Raw genomic sequence first — 24,071 nt, 5'->3', positions numbered from 1 at the left:
AAACGGCGCGATCTTTTCGTTTCCTCCATACAGAGACACGGACAGACGGTACAGCGACTATATACACGTGTAATTGACGGGAGTTAGGGATTGGCGAATTATGGTTGAAAGTTCAATTGAACGTTTGATATACTGCTAGATAACTGTGCAGCCGGCGATGGTTCGCGTAACAAGTATAAAAAATATACTCCGTACCATTGCACACACGAGTCGATCTACGTATGTATAAATATACCCATACATTAAATGATTTGAAAAATCAAATCTCCGACACCGCAAGTATCACGGGATATTGTGTACCTGTATACCTTTACTTTGCACCGCCATAGCCTGGGGCGTGTACATGCATGTATGTATGTATGTATGTACGTACACGGTTTAGTATTATAGGCACACCGCTGCAACGGCTGAATCGCGCAAGTAGTCTTTGCCGTTCGGCCTGTGCACGCTTCATCGATCCCGAATAAAGAATCATTACTTACCGGATCGACAGAAGGCCGCCACCGAGCGAAAGATCAACTGATATTTTGGCAGTTGGTTTGCACGACGCCGGCTGGCTGCCATGCAGCCTTGGCTCACAATCAGCCGTGGCCTCCTACGACCCGCTTCCAACTTTCGAAGATCCGATTCGAACACGTTCGATTCGTCTGCCGATGAGACGCGTAGGGAGGATGTGTGCCGATTTTTTCTCTTCCCTCCCCCCGTTTTCTTCAAGTCTTGTCCAATCCTTGGTTATTCAGCGTTTAATTTTACCATTCCTCCAACGCTGATTACGTAAAATTTATTTCAAATATAATGTGAAAACGGAATTTATCTTGTACCGACGAACGAACGTGGTGAAACATATCTACTATGTTTGCATATAAGTTGACGCAATAATTTTCGCGATAAAACAACATCTCCTATGATGTACTTTGTTGGTCGTTAGATAAGAATATCGTACTATCGACACCTTCATCGGTTGGTTTAAACCACGTAGAATATAATTGTAAAATTTTGATTGTGTTATTAATTACAGCATATCTTTAACGACGATAATATTTGCGCAATTATACGATTATACTTGTGAAAAAAGAAAGGATTTATGGTACGTCGTAGGGATCGTCAAAGGCGTTATTGTCGGAGAAAATAATAAATTATCCTACTAACACGGTTTAGAAAGCAAAATTAGTTTAATTGCCGCAGTAACACTCGAGACTATAACGTACGTGGATGTAGAAAAACACTTGTTAGCACCTTCACCGCGATGCATAGCGTAGCCCTTCGAATATTACCAAGTAATTAATTACGGTTGGTTTTAATCATACCTTAACCCAGACTCAAAACGAAACGATATCACATTAATTAAGAGAACCTAAATGTAAAAGGTATAAGTACATTATAAACGTCTGATGTCGCCTTACAGCAATCGCGTATACATACATAATAATATCTTGGGAAATTTCATTGTCTCATTTATACTCCTTGCGAAGTTTATATACAGATAACCCGTATCGCAACCGGGTAAAGATAATCTTAATCTAAATAATTAATACTGCAGAAAGTATGTAATACAACTGATACACGTGCCCATGATTACAATTCAGCCTCGCTTTTGTTATTTCCTTTTGTGCAATAGGTTATTCGTTTTTCATCAATTGCATGGATTATAAAAAAACGTAATTCGAACATTCTACTAACAGTTTTTAATTCTGGTTTCATTAACAGAGTTGAAATGTTCGTGAATTTTCTTGAACTCTACATTGAATTTAATTTTGACTGTAAAATGCACTTCTCAGACAAAATTGAAATCCATTTCATCTTTGGTCCGTACGTGTCAATTAATAGTTGCATCTGAAGAATGCAATTGGAACTGATCAATTACGCTTCTATTTCTTCTACTCCTCTTCAACCTCGACGTGCAACGAAAAATGTTGACGAGTGAAGAGATGATGTAATTTTACTCAATCCGTATCATAGACCTTGCACTCAATGCGAGAAATTAGAGATATGCAAAATGATAACCTGACATCAAAGTCTGTATAAATGATGTGCGGGAAAATGACCACGTGCGTAAGATCGGTTAACTCTAGTGGCATCAACTTCTCTCTTTCTTATTGTCAGACAATAACACCCGCCAAGTCTCGCGCGTGTTTACGCACTTATAGATTATTATAAACAGTACCCTCAGTGAACACCGATTAGCAGTATAACAAAAAAAGTTTGAGTACCTACCCTACGCAAATATACACGTATGCAGTGTAATTTTGATTTGGAAATTAACCATGGTGCAAATCGTCGCAAACTTTTAGGGTACCGGCTAAGTATATAATTTGTTGCTGTTTATTTTATTTATTTATTTTTTTTTCGCATCGCTAAATCTGTGTAACGAATAAACATTTTACCAGCGCCTCGTACAAAAGTTACGGAATAAAACGAATTAATCGATACCGACCTTGCGGACGGATCTCAAACGGCACGAGAACCAATTTCACCTCGCCAAAATCGAGCATATACACAACATTGTGGTCCAAAGTTGGCCTCCGCTCAATTGGGCGATCGCGAGTCGTGGTCGTCGACGTACTCCGATCGCGTATGTAAGCACATACCACGTAGGGGTACACAGACGTTACATCGTCGGGAACTTGCGAGAAGACGTAGACGTACACTCGTGTATACATGTATATATTACGTATGTAACAGCGATCTCTGTGGTGCTATACGCACGCTGTGCACTACCGCGATAATTTCCTCTCACGTACTGCTCAACCTGTTGGCATTTCACCGGGGAAAGTGGTAAACCCTGCATCGTACACGGGACACTTCGCAGTCTTTATACACGACGTGCATGTACGGCGATGTGTGTATGCAAGCAACTCTTTAATCATTGCGCTCACGTAAACGACGAGTGAACCTTTCAGGAATAAATCTACCCCGACACTACAACAACCACCACCACCACCGTTATACCATTACACCATTGCACGTTGGTTGAGAATCAATCAAGTAGACAAACCAAGATAAAGATTCGAGGATTTCCCTCCCTGTGGTATAATACAGGCGAGAAGAAGCCGCGTGCATCCTTCCTGAATCGCGAGGTCGAATTATACGTCTGCAAGTACCTACCTAACTATATTTTATACGAACGTGAGCAATAGACCAATTACGATGTAATTTCGTATGTCACGCAGTGCCTCTTATACGTGATCTATGCGGTGTAATGAGTGCTGCTGCTACAGGCAAGAGATCTGCGAGCAATTCAATTTTCTTTCGTACTGTACGGTGGACGATATATTGATTATGTGGTATGATTTGGAAAGTATCGGACTTCAATTACCGCGATAAAGATGAAACGCGATAATTACACCTTGAACGAGAAACATCTTCAGCAGCTAGCTGGTTATACTAATTTCATTGCGTGAATTCCACTTGGATTTCCAAAGCTTGAAAATTTTTCCAAATTCCAAAAAAAATTCGACATTTTTCTCTTCGTACAATATTCGTGAGTTTATAATTCCACAGCGATTCGGTGCATATATATGCGTAACGGACTCAAATTGATATGAAAAAATGTCGAGTTTTGCACTTCGTCGATCAGAAATTTTTTGAGGAATTTACATCATATATTCGCTTACCCGTAAAAAGTCTGTGGTAATATTTTTTACACATATCCAGAACCGTCTGCCATTAGCTGCAATCTGATAATGGTATAATTCTTTTAAGAAAAGCCAATCTTTGATGAAAGCTTTTACCATCGAAAACTGCAAAGCTTTGCAAGTCTGAAATGCTCCACCACTATTCACGTCAACTCTCGAGAGGTTGGGGTTGAATTGATTGGGTGCCGTATGCGTCGAAGAAAAAACTGAGCTTTCGATTGAGCTTTTCACCGAATAGAAACAAGATGCGCTTTTCCAGATCGAATCACGACCCCTCGTAATCCGATTACATACCTACGGCAAAAAGTTAATCATCCGTTATTTACAGTTACATTAATCGCAATTAGCAGATTGTATCAACCACATCGCTAATCAATTAAGTGCGTGCATGTATACGTGCAGAAAATAATCTTGAGTGAATAGCGGAGTGCGAATAAGTTGCGATTAACAGATAAGAGGATCGAGTAAAAAGGAGACACATTAATTAGGGTCGGCCTATATTAGGAGTTGGCAGGAGAGATCCAACGAACCTCAAAAACGCCAACATGGCGCGAGAGAATGTAATCTTTCCCCCTTTATAAAACTCTCAGTACGCTTCGTACGTCTGCGTGGGAAAAAAAGTTGAAGGGAACGAGCAAAACGAAAGGAGAAAAGACGTAGAGTAACCTTTAACCTCAAAATTTCTACCGCCTCGTTGGGACGCCCAACATGTATGTTTTCGCCCTCTGAAGTTGCGCGTATTAATTGTGAGTTCAGCAAAACGCGTTACGGCTAACTTGTTTGCGATCCGAAACAAACGGCGAGTTTCGATTTTATACGAATTACGTGACAATGCATCCATTTTCTCACGTATGTTCTCACGTCATCAGCTGCATCGCCAGTCATTGTCACATAATTCGTGTAGAATCGAACTCGCGTTTTGTTTCGGAACGCAAACAAGTTAGCCGCAAGGTGAAGACGTTATTGAACATTACACAGTGTATATTGCGCTCTGTACTCTGGGAATTGGGAAAAAGGGAAGACTGGCCCGGTGACGACGAGCTGGTGTAACTAACGTGTAGGCGTGGATTATTGGGCACCGACGAGCATTGGCTATTAAGGTTAGTCGGCTGGGAGGTGACGCCAATGGCGAAAACCAGGTCGCAATATTATTCTTACCGCCTTGTTGCCGTTGGCCGTCCCTATCCTGTTGCCTGTACATCGCACTACCAACTTATGCATGGTGTGCGGACTCCGCATCAGCAGCCTGCAACCTGGATAATAACGGGGAAGGCCTGACGGTATCGTGCGCTAGATTTCGACCGCGACGCCGCGCCGTGTACGAGATGCGATTTACTTCTCCAGAAAAGATCCGCCCGCGACTTCCATGATGCTGATCACCTTGTGATCTACAAATATTCACCGCCTAACGAAGATTTATCTCACATTTCATCCATTTTATCTTACCGAACATCAGTTGTCTTCGTATTACGATTGTGATCAAGTTTTAGAATGATTATACTTTTTTCGAAATGAACGTTCGAGACTTGTTGATTCTTTTTCATTCAAATACCGTCTAGTACTGACACTGTGACGAATAAATTTAATTGAGTTTTATACATGCATCATCGTTTGTTTTTCGAATTAATTCACACACATAAACGAGTGATTCTTGTTAGTCATCGTCCGTCTCGACTTTTAAAATGGAACTATGTTTCTGAAACGTGGCGTTTACGTATAATCTAGACCAGGATTTTTATGCCCTTTGCAAAATTACGTGTGTGCATGTACATTGTACGTACATAATCGCGTTTCGCAGACTTTATTGAGCGGAGGTCGCGTATAGAATTCACAGACTAGATTCTGGAAGGGTCTTTACCTGTAAGGTGGAATAAAATTCGATTACAGCTCGCTTTTGACTGCCCGTGAAAAGCCATTTTGGTTCCACCTAATACCATGAAGCGTTTTTCAAATTCTGATCCTGTAATACGTGAATTTATTCCAAGGCTCAAAGTTTCAATCCGCAATTCAAAACTCCAAGAAAATGTAGATTTATAATTTTTTTTGCTAAATTAGTGTTCCATTATAACTACGTCGGATTTCGCTATGTGCTGATGTTTTTCGATTGAACAACGGAGTGCCGATAAGCCTGCACGTGTCTCGCGTCTCTAAAACTGTCTAGGAATGAGAGACGACGACGGTCTAGGCCGAACGCGTGTTTAGTTTCATTTCGTTCGGGTAACCAAAATCCGATTTCTCTTGATATAGCTAACACAGACCGACTGGAACCTCGTGCATGGTAATATGAACTTTGCATTTTGATACGATCTCGAAAGCGTGACGATAGTTCAGAATCGGGCTGATGATATTCACCTATTATGTCATATATTGGTGGAGACAGAAAAATCTGGCACAATAATTGTACGCATTTCTAATTCTATTTCTGTGTCTAACTATTTCTCGTCAGATATCATCGCGGTTACACTTACATCTTGTTGCCGATTTTGTAAAGGGTAATAACATAATTCTGGACGTATCGTTTGAAGTTTTAAAAAAGCGTCGGGTAGGACGCTCGGAATTCCCTTCGAATCCTGGGATCAAGACTTAAGATGTGATACGGCGCGTACTCTGTTGAAAAGCGACTTTTGAACGAGATCTAAAAATACCTTTTCTATTCCCGTTCGGAGCAGGAAGGTCAAGGAGGAACGCAAATGTTAGCCAGCCGTGGAAATAGCATTTTCAACTGAGAATAAGTCCGAATAAAATTTTCTCCAACGTCGTAATCGTTGTCGAACACAACCATACTTTTTGCACATTATACACGTATCATAAAAGTTCAACTCTTCGTTGCAAACGCATTTCCTCGTCAGGTATCAACCGATTTGTATTTTCCCAAAATAACTCCCTTAATTCCAACCGCATTGAATCATAATTCATTAATCCGTGTGTTATTCCTTTTACAATTATGTCTGCGTATACTTAATACCAGTGTTCGGTATGCATCGTCGTAATCTCAAGTTGCACATAACATAACCGTAATGCGATTACAGATTTGCGAACGTAGTGCAAATGTCGCCGATTGATGCGAACCTCGAAACGAACGAGATGTAACAAACCAAACTATATGTTATATGCAAAGTAACGTCACGCTTACGATTAGCAAACCCGCATTTGTCTGCATACCTTCATATAATGAGTAACGGCAAAAGTCCAGTAGTCGACCGTTTTTGACCGACGCAATGCACATAAAGTTCGTTCCGAGCTCCGGTGTAGTTATCCCGGTAAATCGATCTTCCTTTCAACTGTTGCGAAAACAGCCTTTGAAAAAAACCGTGTTATACAGGGTGGTCTTTTTGTTGATTTTCTCAGGCAAATATCTAGGAAACTGGAAGAAATACAAGAAAAAATTTGATACAAAACGTGAAGGGTTTCAAGGGAGAGAAATAATGTTGATTTGAGTTGATTTGTGAATTGCACCACTTTCGAAATTTGTTTTTTACTACACAGTGATTTTCGACAGGAACCACGTATTTTGACTATGATCGGCTGACAGCGGGTTACAAGACAAATTCAAAAACTAGCAAAAAAAAAAAAACATAAATTATTCAACATTTTCAAAAAGTGAAATACTCGGTCATTTTTCGCTGATTTTATAAAGGCGTTATTTCTCAAAGTTTCATTACTTTTTTCCGCTCAAGGTGCTGTAGGAGACGCTTGATCATGTCGAAAACACGATTCGTAGTTCTTTCAAACCATGAGGATCGATGCACTATTTCGACGGAAAGTGATCGAATATTTCACTTTTTGATTTCTGTAAATTTCCTACAATTTCGGAAAATTGAATATTTTTTTACGTTCGTGTATTCATCTTCAAACCCACTGTCACCTGGTCATTACAGTCAAAATATATGTGTACCCTGTCCAAAATCACGAAAGTGGCACAATCCACAAATCAACGATTATTGACACAAACTTTTTCTCGTGCATCTTCTAGTTTTCGAGATATTCGCCTGGGGCAATTAAAAAAGATCACTCTGTATACCATGCACGTCAGCTACAACCGTTCAATTTACGGTTCAAAGAATACGGAAACTTGAACCTATACGGCAAACGCGTATATCTGCACCTACAACTTTGCCAATTATCGATTGACTGTGCAGGAGTGTAAGTGTGTATGTGCCGAAGGTTGCAGCAGCACCTCGCGCCAAGGGAATTAATCAATCAAGTTTTCTCTCCAATCTACACACTCCACGCCTAAGTGCACTGCACTTAAGTGACGCGATTCAAAGTCAGGGTTAATGTCGCAAGCTTTCGTTTTCGGAAGACATTTCACGCAGCGTCGAATAAAATTTCTCAAATATTCTTTCAATGTCTTGTAAATTGTCTCGAAAGATCTTCGAAAATTTTCCATCGTCTTCGAACATTTTTCTTCTTACGTCAAATATCCTTTGCAATTAATTCACCCCTGAAATATAAATCCGTGTCGGGGTAATTGCGTCGGGTCTGAAGCAAAAAAAAAAAAAAATAAATAAATAAATAAAAAATCGGTACTACGTTTTAAATTCCAGATTCATAATCCGATTTGCAGACTTTTGTCTATCGTCCAAGTTCTCCGTCCACGTACCACGCGAATCTTCAAAAAATTCAAAACGAAACTGAACAACGTGCTTAATTTCTTTGAAATGTATAAACAAATTACCTCCAATTCGACGTTTATTGATTTGCGAAAAGTATTAAATCTTTTTACAATATTTAACAAATTTTCAAATACGGAGCTTCGGCGTGTAAAAAAAAAACCTGACATGTCGGTTGCTAGCTCTTGTTGCTACCTTCATTTTAACAAGTACGAAAAGATGAGGGACTCGGCAAAAGTGTGACGGAATTAGAAGCTGTATGAGAACTCGGTAGCGAATAGCGTCTAGAAACTAGTAATTGTCAATTATTCTGTGGTGCTTTTATCAAGACGCAACGATGCTACGTGCTAGCTTCGCTTAAGAAGCGTAAACAAGCCGTACACAAAAACGGTGCGTTCACCTCGGGCCGACTGTGCCTGACGTCATCCGTCCAAGCAGTGCGGAGCGGGACTTGACCAGGTCACAGACCGAAAACAGGAACTAACACTCTAGACCGCGAACCGACCGGCCATCAGCGATGTAATATCCGCATGGTGCAAGCCTCGCCATCGTCCCAACTTCGGTATATGCCTAAAAGGACCGGGTTCCTTGACTTCTTACGGTTCCTTGACTTTTCCGAGACTCGGCTCCCGTGTCGAATATCTAACACTGATCGAATCAACCCTGGAACAGAGGCGCGTATACATGGTATAAGAACCGCGAACGTGACCGCGAATCCATCGCAAATTCTTTAAGCTCCCTCCGATCTCGTCTCTCGCGATATTGTTCGCAAAACTATATCTTCTCTCTCATTCCCCGCACAATGCAGTCACAGTTGAACAGCACACGCGTTGAATCGAAATGGGGGTGGGGGAGTCGAATCATTGCCAAAAATCTCTATTGCAGAGAGAAACCGTTGAACTGAGACAAGCGAAACTGTGAGATCTCCGAATCTGCGGAAGGATATAGGTGTCATATATGATACAACGGTACACGGATTGTCCAGGGTAATTGAAGATTTTTCCGGGCTGATTAAACATTTTTACGAGCTTACTTCGGAGATATTATTTTCTCATTCTCGATAGTATTGATCGTTTTCTACAATATTACCGAACGTGAAGACAATCATTTTCTTTTTTTCAAGAGTCAGATGAGAATAAAATGAAACACTAGTACACGTTACAAAAGTTCGAAAACAACTGCTGTTAAAAGTTAGAAATTACTCGTGCAGATCCGTTTCATATACAGCAGGAGAATTAAATAATGCTTGAAACAAAAAGCACGATTATTATTCGTTTCAATCTCGAATTGCTTAAATTTCAAATTTAAATAAAAATTCCACGAAATGGAAAATTCCCTAACAATTTTATGCAGTTTTCCAATTTGTTTTGAAAACCATAACAGCCACCCTGAATTATTAAACAGGCACGATGGTTTTAAGTGTATTTTTCTTTTTTTCTATCCATATCGTCGTCGTCAGTTTGCACTAACTCACTGGCTCTTCAATACGGTTTATAATTCCGCTACGATAGCGGGGCGAGATCAAAACGGGGACAATCACCTCTGCTGCCGCACGACGCGATGTTACCGCTGAATATTAACGATCTCTTTGTCGAACTCACAGCTTCGTTACACAGAGGTAGAAGATTGATGATTTTTTGTATTATCGTTATTAATTTTTTTTTTTTTTTTTATTGCAATGCACCGCACTCCATTCCCCCACCTTCCCGTGGATCGCATGCGTGGGATGCCGTCGAAAAAGTAAAAGTCCAGTTTGTATGCTAGGATCTGATTGATTATCTGTTATACATACATACATACATACATACATTGCATGTGAATACCTATATTGTATATGCATAACCAGTTAACGGAATACACTGCAGTAATATAATGCCTACATCTCGAGGCATTATTTACAAACGTGGCCATACGTTATGTACGTAATTTACAATATATGTATATTTACATACCTGCAGCACACATTGCAAACGAGTTGGGTTTTTTTTTCGGAAATAATAAATCATCATTTCATATACAGAGCGATATTTCAACGCTATCACAATGTAAAAAATTACTTTCTCACTTTCATATATATGCATATATACACACACTATTATACACATACGTATATCCATTGATTGGCGTATTATGCAATATTCCAGTGCAGTTTATGAATGAATGTAAACTGGAAAAGTCTTTTATACACTACAAGGTAAAATATATACGTGTAATATACAGATTGATTTTTGGAAATGATAAAAGTCGGAAACTCGATATTTTGGGGTAAAAGTTTAAGATGAAGAAAAAAAATATCCGTTTTAATGATATCAAATTTTTATCTACACGCGTAAATTTATTGGAGAATTTTGCGCTCACTTACAAGGGTTTATACATATGCAGCATATGAATTCCGTATAATTGATGAGGTTAAATTTCGTAACGTCAACATATGAAATTACTACTTAAGCGACAAATTGTATATAATTTGTTTCAAATTTTTTTCACATCACAATTTTTTCACACCCTGCGAATATTGTATTGTTGCAGTGGCCAAGTTTTTCAATGTTACATACTTCAACTTCTTTATAGTTGATCGAGTAAGACTTGTAAAAGGGAGAGATTTCCGATCTCGAGGTGTATATTCCAGGTGTCTAGATAATGAAAATGTGAAAGATTGCCGCATTCAAACGTTTCCCAGATTACGTGGATTATTGTTAAGTGCAGGTTTGCGAAAAAAAATAGTAACAACAATAAACATATTCCTCGAAAAAGAATGATAGCTAAAAGGATTTCTATTGAAATACTGTGTATCTTATACCTCCATAAGTGTTCGGTTTATCACTCCCACAGTACCTAGTAATAATCAATCATACAGTGCGTTTTTTTTTATAAGCAATGGTTGATATCGTGACCAGATGTCCTGTCATGAAAATATAATATAGCAATAGTTTTCAATCGCCAGAGAAACTTTAATTGACAATTTTTAATACTAAATATAGACATTTAGTTGTTCTCAACTAAAATCGTTCGGAAATAATTCGCGTACAACTTGGAATCGCGTTATTCCTGCAGTAAAAACCGAAAAACATCTCTAGTTGTGGTTAACTATTTCAATTTTTTACCGTCATAACAAAAAAAAAAAATTTGCTTCTGGGTAGAAAATGAAAACGAGTTGTTATAGATGCAACCAGAAAACCGACTATACGTGTATTCCTGCACTTTTTGAAATATAAGTAATTTGTACTATCTTCATTCGATTCTTGCGACAAAGTTGATGCAACCATAAGACGGTAATCAACTGAAAACGTGTGTATACTAAACTATCCAAACAGATTAGTGTCACACGATTGCCTAGAGAAAATGCGCAAGTATTGACTGCTGTAACAACACTAAAGAGTTACACAATTTCCACAAAAAACACAGTGTCGCACAATTTCCTGCGATTTTAACAACGTCGAAACGTCATCGCGAAGATGCCCATTTTACTATGATTTCTCAGTAACTATTTAGAAAATCCCATTAAATTCCCATCTGTCCAGCGGTTATAAAATATTCCCGCAAATTTTTTTCTGGCCAAAAAATGTGGCGTTATTATTACATCGAACGATATCGTTTGTGCGTTACAGGGTATTATCAGCCGGCTGGACCACTGATACAGCATCCCCCAACGCTGCCTCCGGTCAAGGGTCCTCCACCAGAACCAACCCCTACACCCCCACAGAACTCCGAGGGTTCCGATGACCTGGTAGCGACTTCAACTACTTCCGGCGGCACGACGAGCGGTGGCGCAGGTATTTAAATACATCATACCTATCCGTATATGTATAATTTGAGAGAAGTGTATTATGGGACAATACGATAACTTTTGACGAGCAGTTGCGAAAATGGTGGAAAAAACTGAATTTCAAACCTACTCTTATAGGTGGTGGAAGCTTCTACAGAACATATTGTCCTCAGTACTACGGAACACCACCGCAATACCAAGAACTTTGTTACCAGCCAACGTACTCGCATCCGCATTCGCATCCGCCGCCTTATTACAAGTACCCCCCAACTTACAGACGGTGAGTAACAGGGTTGTTTTTCTATTTTACAGATAAGTTCGCGTATTGTACACATTAATGCCTTGGGCTTACGGCTAACTTGTTGTCGGTACTAAACGAAATGCGAGCACGATTCTATACGAATATGTGACAATGAGTGGCGATGAAACCGACGTGAGAGAATAGAATCGAACTCGCATTTTATTTCCTACCGAAAACGAGTTAACCCGAGGCCCAAGGTATTAATGAACGTTACTGTACAATACATACGTATAGTTTGAGCATATGCAGTTATGAGCGCGCGTATCGTGAAGCAGAACACAAAGGTACTCCAAAATCGTTCAGCTATCTGTATAATGATATTTTCAACTTACCGTTTCTGTGTTTTCAGAGGATAAAAGGAAGTTATTCTAATCAACTCAATCAATATAGGTATCTCGACGCTTCAAGATCAAGAGAATCACCTCCGACCCGCGGTTTTTCTAAACTTAGAACTGATTAGATTTTGGCTTCGATCGGTTTAGTACTTTTTTATATAACAACAAAGGAATCGATGAATGAGTTTGAATGAAAATTGGTATCGTCAGATTTTCTGGGCCGCTGATCACGAATCTAAAGTCAGATTTGCAAAATCTAATTCTGACGTATTTGATATGCTGAAAAAAACTAAAAACATTTGGATTTTGATGAAAATTGGTACTCTATAGTTTTATGGGTGACTGATCACGAATTTGAGGTAAGATTTTCGAAATCCGAAGTGGCGAATGCGATATGGTGGAAAAAAAAACTAAAAATTTCTGATTTTGGTAGAAATTGCAGACAGAGGTTTTTTGGATCAACGATTAAGAATCCAAGATCAGACTTCCAAAATTGTGATGTTGGATCCATTATAGTGCTTCAAAGTAAAAATATCGTCATATTTTCATGTAAAGCGGTACCTAAGGGCTCGTAAATCGTTAATCACGAATCTGAATTTTGTAGTTCAAAATTCGAATTGGATATTAATAATATTTTTTCCAGAACTTGGAATCTGCAGTGTCTAAACGGGAAGTTTGGGGCTTGTTTAAAATCCGATTGTTTAATTACAAAATCTTTCCTACAAATGTCGAATATTCATTTGAACTTGATTTTTAAGTGAGATTTATTCGATTTCTGAATCACATCTCCTGAATAAGTAGAATGAAAATCAATTCGCGTCAGTTATCTGAGTGCTTAAATTAATTTTTCAGTAAATTTCGACATAATAAATACACGATGAATACAAAAATATGCAGAGATGATTTGATCCTTAACAAAACGTTGAAAGAAAAATTGCCGTATTGCAACTCTGGAACAACTTTGAGGCAGTAGAGTTTGCAACGTATAAGTATGCGCTAATGATGCATTACGGTATACTGAATTTCAGACAATTCTAATTAAGTTTCGAAATTACGAGTTTGCTCAAAAATCTACCGTTACGAACTTTAACTTCATGTGATATGAGATACATATTCGACGCGTTTATTTTATAGTCAAGGAAAATTTGAAAATACATACGACGGATTTTCGATCCATGGATTCAGAGTAAAAACAATTCCACAATTCGTGTTCCATGATTAATTAATAGGAGAAATCGGGCGAAATGAAAAACAATACAGATTGTAAGACTACCAAACGGCTAATGAGGCAACGTTAATCACTCACGAAATCTAGTACGCATATACAGTAAAAATATGAACGGTTGATGCTTATAACTATACGGATACATACATACCTACTCGCCACTGGCTATCTAAAATTCAATACAATTTACATTACATTATGCAGCACTGTACCTACGCTCTGCGCGAGTCTATTCGTCCGTGTTTGTCGACTGGGACCTCTCGTTCCGTTAGCTTTTACACTCTTCTTCACATAGTATAAGTGTTGTTATCCTACCCCCTTTACATATATTCCAAATGCAGCCGATTTGCTTTCAAATTCTGACACAATATTTTTCCAAAGCTTCATATCTATCAGTCGGTAGTTTGTTTTTATCTGCAAAAACTTGGATGAAACCCTATAATCTATAGATGAATGAAATATGAAAATAGGTGGGCCTTTTTTATCCTCCAAATTTCCATTCATATTTTATTTATATTTCAGTTATTTTTTTCAATATTAATTTTGTTCTCACGAACTAATCAATTGAAAATGTCGAAATCACTTCCACACGGAAGATTCACAATTACGTTTTGTTTTGGATTATAAAATGAATAACAAAAAATCCGTAAACGTAAGTTACTCAGGAGAGGATTTATATTTTCGTCGCAAGTTATACTTTTCGGTCACTTCTCGATTCCTCAACACAATAAACAAGCAGCTATAACAGTAATTATCACAAACTTAGAGACTCGTTGGAAAAAAAGATTTAGTTAAAAGGCAAATCACACTTGTTCGAATATTAACATAGAATATCATTGCAAGTGTACAAATAGTGAATTAGTATTAGATTCATTGCACCCATAAGGATTCAAATGCAAAGATAAATGTAATTTATCATTTATTTTTCAGCCAGTACTATGGGTACCAAGAATCAGGTGGCCCTGGAGGCGGAGGTTCTGGTGGCGGAGGTGGACCAGGAGTGGTCGAGTATCAACCACCTCCACCACCACCTGCAGAATACCCTCCACCTCCATATTACGGCGGCTATCCGCCCCCACCACCGCCCCCTCCACCCCCTGGAAATCCGGCATACATGCACCCGCAAGGAAGACCTTTCGTAGATCGTAAGTATCGATATTCGAAATATAGTATTCCAATAAATAAAAAAAGATAACTATCTGTTGCACAATTGAGACAATTAGTGGAAAAAAAGGATTAATCAAATTACATTTTGTTCCCCTCCAGAAGAAATTCACTTTTCGACTGCAGGTCAATGGTCAGACTGACCATCACACCGAATGGTCAAAACTTCGAACGTTACCAATCCTCATGTACCACCTCAAACCGAACACTCTTGAAACATTGTCATTTTAAATTTGCCTGATATTTATTTGATATATTCTACAACAAAAAGGAGTGATACATGTTCGACAAAAAAAAATCTAGTATCGATAGTATTCTTTTTCTAGTTGTACGTTCAAACACCAATTTTTAAATCAGATCTATGGTGAGATCTTTCTGAAAAAATTCGATCTTTCTGCCTTATGACGCTGCGCACCAAGGTATAAGGTTCGCGTGTGCCAAATTTGAAATTATATTCTAAAATCGAAAGTATAGATATTAAATTTTTTTCGTCGCACAAGTATCTCTTTTTTTTTTCGTAAAAAGGCATCAAAACAATTTTGGGCAAATAAAAGTTTTCGTTCGATATTTTAACCGCAAAGTGTTCGATTTGACATGGAATGACTCATATGTGGTAAACGCTTCAAGGCTTACGTGAAGGTCGATAAAGGTCGGTGTTTTGACCATTTGGAATTTTTGACCCGCATCTCACTTTTAACTATTATATCTTTGAATACCTAATTCACGAATAGAAGGAATCTTGCCATATTGAAAAAGTCGAAACCACTTTCTACGTTTTTCCCAATTTTCGGAAAACTGTATTTTTCGACTGATCACCCTTTTTCGATCTATGTCTTACATCATTACGACCTCAGGATGGACTTCATTTCTTGTTTTATTTTTTTATTTTCAAAATTACAGAAGAAGTTTACTCAAAATTGTTTTCCTCCAAAATTTGGATTTTGCTAGTAGAAGGACTAAGCTACAGCAAAAAAAGTCATTTTCGAAGTCAGAAATCATATACTGTGAAGTTTAATTCCAAAATTCTGCGAAATCCACCCGATAGAATTTTTTCACTTAAGCGCGTCATTGGTTCCTTAATGAACGTTAAGTTCCAAATCTTCAACGATCGAGAGTCACATATGTTAAATGCAACTCTACTCTTATAAGACATTAGGTCAGTCGAAATACTATTTTTATTATTTATTTTTTATTATTATTAGTCAGGTATGTTCGTAATATAATATATTATGATACATTTAATACAATGTATAATATATGACAAGTATAGGTGACCTGGGAGTTGCAATTAGTAAACGCACCCGAAATAACTAAAAAGTGGTTAGATTTAATGGTCGTCGAGGAACCCAAAGACTTGGTAATTTTTTTGGGATAGGTTTTCAGGATTTCAGCGTACAAGTTGATCAACCTATAAATGACATCTTTTTCACTTCGCCCTAATGTGTACCTTCCGGCAAAATTACAAAAACTTTCAATTCTCTGCAACGAAAGTGTGTGCACAAGGAATATTTTACCACAACGCAGAGAAAGTCTGCCGTGAAAGCTTCCTCGTGCATTATACACTTGCATCGTAGAAGATCAAAACTTTTCTTGAGTTCACATACTACCACAAAGTAAATCTTGAAGAATGGGGTTTGATTTTTAGATATGGTTAAGTAATTATCAAAAAAAAAATTTCTCTTCCCTTAAGCTTTTAGGTATCATAAACTCAAAGGACCCGTCCAATACTCTGATAATCAAATTTTCACAGACGCAGCCTTTCAAAGTTGCCCGTGTCCAATGCAATCGTGTCCAAAAAACGTGGATACTGGGCCCCTTATTGGTAATGGTAAGGGGGCGCCAGTGGGCTCAGGGCCCGGTCTGTCATTGCCGCCCAGTGCTTTGGTAGGGCCCCCGTCACCTGCTAGGGGCCTAGCTGGACTGGCGCCCCCCCACGGTGCCAATGCCTGGGACACAGATCGCGTCCAAATCAACAATCATTGTAATCTCACGCTGAATCAACCGCCACCCCCTCCACAGCACAATCAAAATAGTGGTCACAACCGCACACAAAATCAGGATTGTAGAGCAAAGGTAAATTTCGGCGTGATCCTTTTATTTTTCTTGTTGTAAATATATCAGTGCAGCGATATTTGAAATATTTATGCTTTGAGTTAATTAAATGCATTCCATTTTCATGTTACAGGATGAGAAGAGTTGTCAGAACAACAAGATGTCACAATGCAACTGTCAAAAACATGCCTGCACATCGACGACATGCGAAGTGAAGACTGAAACTTTATCACCTAATGAAAAGTTGCCAACAACCGTGCAATGTACCAATAATAAATTACCAAACTTTAAATTGGAGAATAACAATGTTAAATGTGAATCTTGTAGTGAAAAGGTGAGTGACGATATACCTTGTGAAGCAAATTGCAACGTCAAATGCGAATCTGGTTATAAATGTGAAATAAAATGCGAACAGTGCGTTAAGGGACAGTTGGCCGTTTTGAATATGGATAAAGATTCTGGAATCATGTTAATTGATGACAAATTGGAAAGTGATAATGTTAAAGAGGAATTAAATGAAGTTGTTTTGATTGAAAATGAAAATTGGAAAAAACCAGATTATGAATCGACGGTTCAAGAAACAGTAGACGAAAAAGAAATTTCTGATAAACTTGTTCATGTTCAAGAACAACCAAAGTGTCAAAAAATAACAAAACGTAAGTTATCCCTTGATAGTCTGTCTGACAATAAGAAGAAGCGTAAAATTAATAAAAGGACTTTGTCAGTTGGTTCAGTTAGAGATTTTGCTAATAGTGCTTCATTACCAAATTCAAAATTATCACTATTAAGCAATGAGACAATTCAGTCGACAGAAAATGTTCAAAAGAAAAAGTACACGAGGAAAGAACCGATTCATCGAAAACGAAAATCCGAATTGGTAACTCAGTGCGAACCTGCAGTAAAAAAAAACAAAACTTTAAAACTGCTGAACGATCTCGGCATTCCTAGCATTAAGCAAAATGCAAGTGAAACTTCAATAATGGAGACGATAAACAGCGTAATTGAAGAAGGTTTAAAAATAACCAAGAAAAATGAAAAGACTCTCAAAATGAGTGAACCTGCTGAGAGGAAGAAAATTTCAAACTTGTTATCAACGCTGAAAAAGGTTGGGAAAAAAACAAGTTTGCCTAAAACAGTGCCGAGTAAAATCAATTTGGTCGAGATATCGGAAATAAAGAACAGTCAATCCAAGATCCAATGTAAAGCAACAAATGGACGGTCTCGAGAATCAAAACTCAAGTTACAAAATGCTAAGCCTAAAACTAAAGTCAAAACGAAAATTCTCAACACTAAATCCAAAATTGAAAATACTAAATTAGCAGAGGATACAAAATTGACATCAGAAATATTAAAACAAAGTGAAACTATTTCTAAAGCCAAAGTAAGCGAATTGACCAACGACAGTGTATCGACTCATACCGATATTAGGAAACCAACGCTAATGAAAAACAGACGTAAGAGCACAAAGAAGTCTATCAACAGAAAGGCATGCATCAAGTCTGAGGAAAGCCTAGCAGTCGAAGAGAATTTAGCACTGATTAGAAGACCGAGTTTAAAACCCAAATGGAGCAATGGTTGGAGTTGGGAAGGAGAATCATATGAGGCTAAGGTTTATTTGACGGTAAGCGTAAAGTTTCACTGCAGGTGTTATTACTTTTCTCATTTATAAAATACTAGCTAATAAATTCACTAGTTCGTTACAGTCGTTGGCTGTACTATTATGACAATTTCTGTTTACTTTTTGTCTAGAAATTTTTATACATAATTTTAACGACGAATATCGTAAGTTTGTACATGAAATTGTTTTAGAATGAGGAATTAGCATTTCGACGCTGCTACGCGAGCATGAAACACGTAAGCGGCGATGTCCTGAAGCCTCGAGATTGTGTCCTGCTTAAGAGCGGCGTACGAAAAGCAGATCTACCTTATGTGGCAAAGATTGCCGCGCTCTGGGAGAATCCACACGATGGTAAAGAAAATAAATTAATACATCAATTTATCAAAGCCTCAACCACTAACACTCTCTACATTATGAAATAAAGTGCATACGATTGACTCTGATGTGATTTCACCAGTTTGAATATGCAAATATCTTACACGATACATTTTATGCACAGGGGAAATGATGTTTTCCCTACTGTGGTACTATCGACCCGAGCACACGGAACAGGGGTGTACACAATGTGATACAGAGGATGAAGTATTCGCATCGCGACATAGAGATGCAAACAGCGTTGCTTGCATAGAAGACAAGTGCTATGTCCTAACATTCAATGAATATTGCCGGTAAGAGAAATAAGAAAACAGATTTAGCCACGAAACAATGTCATGAAATGTATAAGCATATGATACAAATACATTTTTACAGCTTTATAGTATGTCAACAACGAAAATTTGTACCCTAATAATTAACATATAATTATTTCTTATGCTCAGATACCGCAAAGATTTACGAAGATTACAAGAAGGGCTGGAATCACCTGGTCTGATTGTACCACGCGGAGATCAGTTGTATCCAAGAGTTAGCCGGTTACCGCCATTACCAGTGCCCGCAGATATTGTGTTATTTTGTCGACGCGTTTACGACTATCGCGGTAAAAAATTGGTCAAGAATCCTGGATGATTCGAATTTTTGTGGAACAAAATGATTAGGAACAAATGAGATGCACAAAAGAAAGATAAAGAGGAAAAAATTTGTGAACCGTGTAAAACTGCACGCAGGTCTCTTATCACTTATTGTTATAGGCATTTTTTAAGGCCAGAGAGTCTGCAATGATGAAATAATTACATCATTAAGGTTAATCAACGTATTGTGATATATTTATATGTATACACATTTGCAAATTGTAAGTGCAGTCACATAACGTCCACAATCGTTTCATCTTTCTCTCTTTCTGAAGGAGTGAAATTGTATTTTTTTAATACATCTTCTACGTAAGCTAGAATCAAAGGACATGTCGACGCGATAATAATTTTGGAAAATTCCATTACATAACCCCGCCTATTCTTCAACTAAATAAATACCTAAGCTTCAACAATTACGTCAGTGTCTCAAATCCAGCTTTCCAATTTGTAAATATGATTATAATTCTGCCAGAGGAGACACATTGAATTAATCTGCCGCTATTGGCATACGAACAATACGATATTATTGAGATTGCAGGATGATTACGTAATATTCTTTCTTCGAATGATATTTTCTGTTTTTGGTACCTTAAATGTCTATTATTTCATCACTGATGTCGCTCTGTATCAATTACTGTAATAGACATTTTTAGAAAATTTCATAATTTTATAGAGAGAATATTTATATTTTTTGCGAAATAGTATTTACACGTTTACAATATATTTTTGAAAGAGGCGAATGATTCCATTATTTACGGTAAAAGAACTTTTATAAACCTTCGAGCAGTTTCAGATGGGAATCAAACGCAAATACGACCATTTAGCGAAAATAGAAATAAGCCTCTACCCAGGTAAGCTAAGGATATCTAATAGTTTAGCCCTAACACGTTACAAGAGACTTCCATTCTCTAAGTATATGTTTTCATTGGTTTAAGGCTTGAAATTATTCTGCGTTAGCGAAATAGTATACGTGAGAAATATAAAAATATTTCAAAATGTTATTTCAATCACAGTGGATGCCTTCAGATCTAGATGCTAATGTGATGCAAAGATAATTTCATTTTACCGAAAAGCGGTAAGAAAGTAAAATAGCAAATGTTTTCCTTTTTTTTTTCGTTCACCGAGAACAACTTTCCCCTTAAACGAAGCTTTAGAAAACGATTCTGCGTGAATTTAAATTGTGTACATATAACAAATGTAAAAGTACTTTAAAATGAATGCATGGTAATTTCAAAAATATATAATCTTACTCTTGCCAGCAAATATTACATCTGGATCTAGAAAGTGTCGAAACACTACAATTTATGAACAAAGTTTGCATCGTAATTAGATCTTACTGACGATTAAAAATAAAATGATATTGCATATAACCTGAAACAGTACTTTTCTAATTGCATTGTAATATTTCTTTGGCATCGGTGTTCACATACCTAAGAATTGAATTGAACGTTCGGAATTCTTCAGTAATTAAAATATCAGCTAAGCAGTGATATAGAACAATTATTGCGATAAACAATAAATTCCAAATGGAAAATCATGAACATCAATTAATCATTTACGTTGTTAGCAGTAGGTGTTTTGTTAAAAATTATATTATTTAAAATTAATATATTATTGATGATGATTATTTAATATCTAATATATTGGACCTAGGTTGTAAGTTATTTCCAATCCAATCCAAGAAAAGAAAAAACAAAAAGCTTAAAAAAAAAGAAAAAAGCAAAAAAACCATTTGAAAGACCGTCATACCAAAACATTCTTTCATTTTCAAAAATCATTTGATCATGATTTAATATATTTTATTAATTTATAATTTGTTACTATTTAGAAACACCTAATAACAAACAGCGTGTTAGTAATTAATTTTATATTCCTTTTTATCGTGTAAGGAAATCGGAAAGTGTAATTTTTGATAACAATATATCAATGAAATAATAAGAGACGTGCAGCCATGTCAAAGATCGCCGAGCGCAGAGAGATGAATAATTTAATGTATCAAAAATTAATTCCTAGAATGGTTAACATGGGAACATTGCACAAAAATGCATATCCTCTGTTCATTTATATAGGGATGGATCTAAAAACAAAGTGAAAAAGAAAATGAAAAAAAACAATACTGTATCCATAATTTATTCTTAAGCCTAGAAGTAAAACGAAAAGCCATGATGCTGGCTGTTGCATTTGCTTTAATCAAAAAAAAAAAAAATCAGTTTTTGAAATAAAACTTAATAAATTCCATTGTACGGCGCTTGATGGTTCGCTGTTGAAAAATATTAGTTTAACTATTTCATGAAATATTGTAATTGTCATTTTTACTAGCCGAAACATGTGTGTTTATGTTAATCGATAAACTAATATAATGTCAAAAATCCGAGTTGCTGTTGGCATAAATTTGTTTTATTTTCATTCTTCCTATTTGTATTGCACGTATCCTTTAACACATGTCACAACTAATGGGCTCAAACACGGTATGACTCGTCGACTGCTTATGATTCATTTCATCTTATGAATTTGATGAATTTTTCGAAACAATAAGTAATATTAGGTGTGAGACAGTGGTATTGAAAGTACTATGTCCCTGCATTTATCAAATAAGCAGTCTAGTTGAGTTATGTTGACAATATATTACCTTCCTCATCTGAATAATATTTGTATCGACTTTGTTTAAAAAATATCGCTGTAGACTTTTGCTATGAAAAACATTTGCTTGTTCCGATAGAATATGTACTAATAATTCTCTGTATTCATTAGTATCCAAAGTTTTTCACTGAGCTCTATAATACCCTTGTGGAGTCACAGAAGAAATTACGACAGTCTGAATTCAGAATGACATGTTCGCTCCACAGTCTACGTTGTGTGTTATTAAACTATTAGTAATATATAATATATATTAAACTTAATTATAAAAGTAAATTCTGACAAAAGAAATTCAGCTTATCAAATTAACCGGAACTTAAAAAAAAATTGTATAATAAATCAAACAACAAAAATTTTAAATAAACACAGTAAATATCTCGAAATATGCTATACAGGTATATATGTATAAATATGTTTTTTTTCTGTTATACTGGTGGTTCTTCTATACTGTAATACGTAACAACAAAATACCAAAGTAGCAATTCTTAGATAATTCATTTGAATAGTATAAATGAAACTTGTGATTGACAAGACCTTCGTGTAAATAGGAATCTAATTTTTGTAATTTTACTCTACAGGTACATAACTGTTTACTCCCCACCAAATTTTTTAGTGAAAAGCTAAAGTCTATACTCTAGCGGACGTAATTGTTTTTACTACATCAGTTTCCAAATATTTCCAAAACTGACCGTAAACATATGTATACAACACCTGTAATTGCATGTACTATTCATATAGTTAATCACGCTAGTCTCGGCTAGTGAAGTGTTATTGATGTGTCTGTTGTGTTTGAATCTCGAAGATGTGCAACACAAATGTTCTACAATCACGTCAAAAGTTGAATATCCGTATTGCAAAATTCCCATCTATTGAGCGACTCGTTGAGTAAAGCGCGCAGTTTTCATGAATGTTAAGCATTTGAATAACCTTTTTTCTTTCATAGCGTATTATACATATTTTGACACACAGCCAACCAAATAGCAGTGCCGCATAAAATATACAGATACAATAAAAAGAGTTATTTCTACACAAGAATTAGGATAAATGTATACATGAATAATACATACATATATATATATATATATATACCTATAACACACACACACACACACATACATATATATATATATTTGGATAACTAGAACACAAAAAATATATTATTATATGCGACGGGTGAATAATGTATATTGCAGAAGAAAAAAAGGAAAAAAAAAACATAACAGTACTCAATAATGTATGACACTTTTTGACGCAAAACAATGTAGTGAGATACATATGAATGCTGATTAACAATTAGAACTTTCCACTAAGATTATACAACTTGCTCATCCTAAGTACCATGAATCCAACGGTTCATATTTTAAAGATGACCGATTTTTATACTTGAAAAACAACAAATATGAATATTAACAGTTAAGTGTCATGCATTAGCGGTATTCAATATATATATATATATATATATGTGTATATAATATAATATATATATATGTATATATAATATAATATATATATATGTATATATAATATTCCATATATACATATATATATATATATATATATATATATATATATATATATATATATATATATATATATATATATGGACAGTTAGGCATTATATAGGTATATATACAAGCTTCGTAGAAGAAAAGAGCACAAACCAATTTTGGTGCCACGGGTTAATACGGTTGACCAACGTAACTGTTTATAGTGTAGGT

At 36.5% G+C, this 24,071-nt stretch overlaps 1 protein-coding gene across 2 annotated transcripts in view; it reads left to right on the top strand.

The window, feature by feature from the left end:
* LOC107226986 overlaps positions 1-22,090 on the top strand; it is a 91,853-nt gene extending 69,763 nt beyond the window's left edge. For both annotated transcript variants that reach the window (XM_015667979.2, XM_046744231.1), the window contains 8 exons: positions 11,857-12,021; positions 12,153-12,294; positions 14,806-15,020; positions 16,790-17,112; positions 17,225-18,712; positions 18,901-19,060; positions 19,209-19,377; positions 19,528-22,090. In XM_015667979.2, coding sequence (XP_015523465.2) covers positions 11,857-12,021; positions 12,153-12,294; positions 14,806-15,020; positions 16,790-17,112; positions 17,225-18,712; positions 18,901-19,060; positions 19,209-19,377; positions 19,528-19,714 — 2,849 coding nt within the window. In that variant the 3' untranslated portion in view covers positions 19,715-22,090. The remainder of the gene's footprint in view (positions 1-11,856; positions 12,022-12,152; positions 12,295-14,805; positions 15,021-16,789; positions 17,113-17,224; positions 18,713-18,900; positions 19,061-19,208; positions 19,378-19,527) is intronic.
* The last annotated feature ends 1,981 nt before the right edge of the window (positions 22,091-24,071 follow it).

Source organism: Neodiprion lecontei, chromosome 6 (genome assembly GCF_021901455.1).
Source record: "Neodiprion lecontei isolate iyNeoLeco1 chromosome 6, iyNeoLeco1.1, whole genome shotgun sequence".
In the NCBI taxonomy this organism is placed as follows: Eukaryota; Metazoa; Arthropoda; class Insecta; order Hymenoptera; family Diprionidae; genus Neodiprion; species Neodiprion lecontei.
This window is presented reverse-complemented; position numbering and strand designations above follow the sequence as displayed.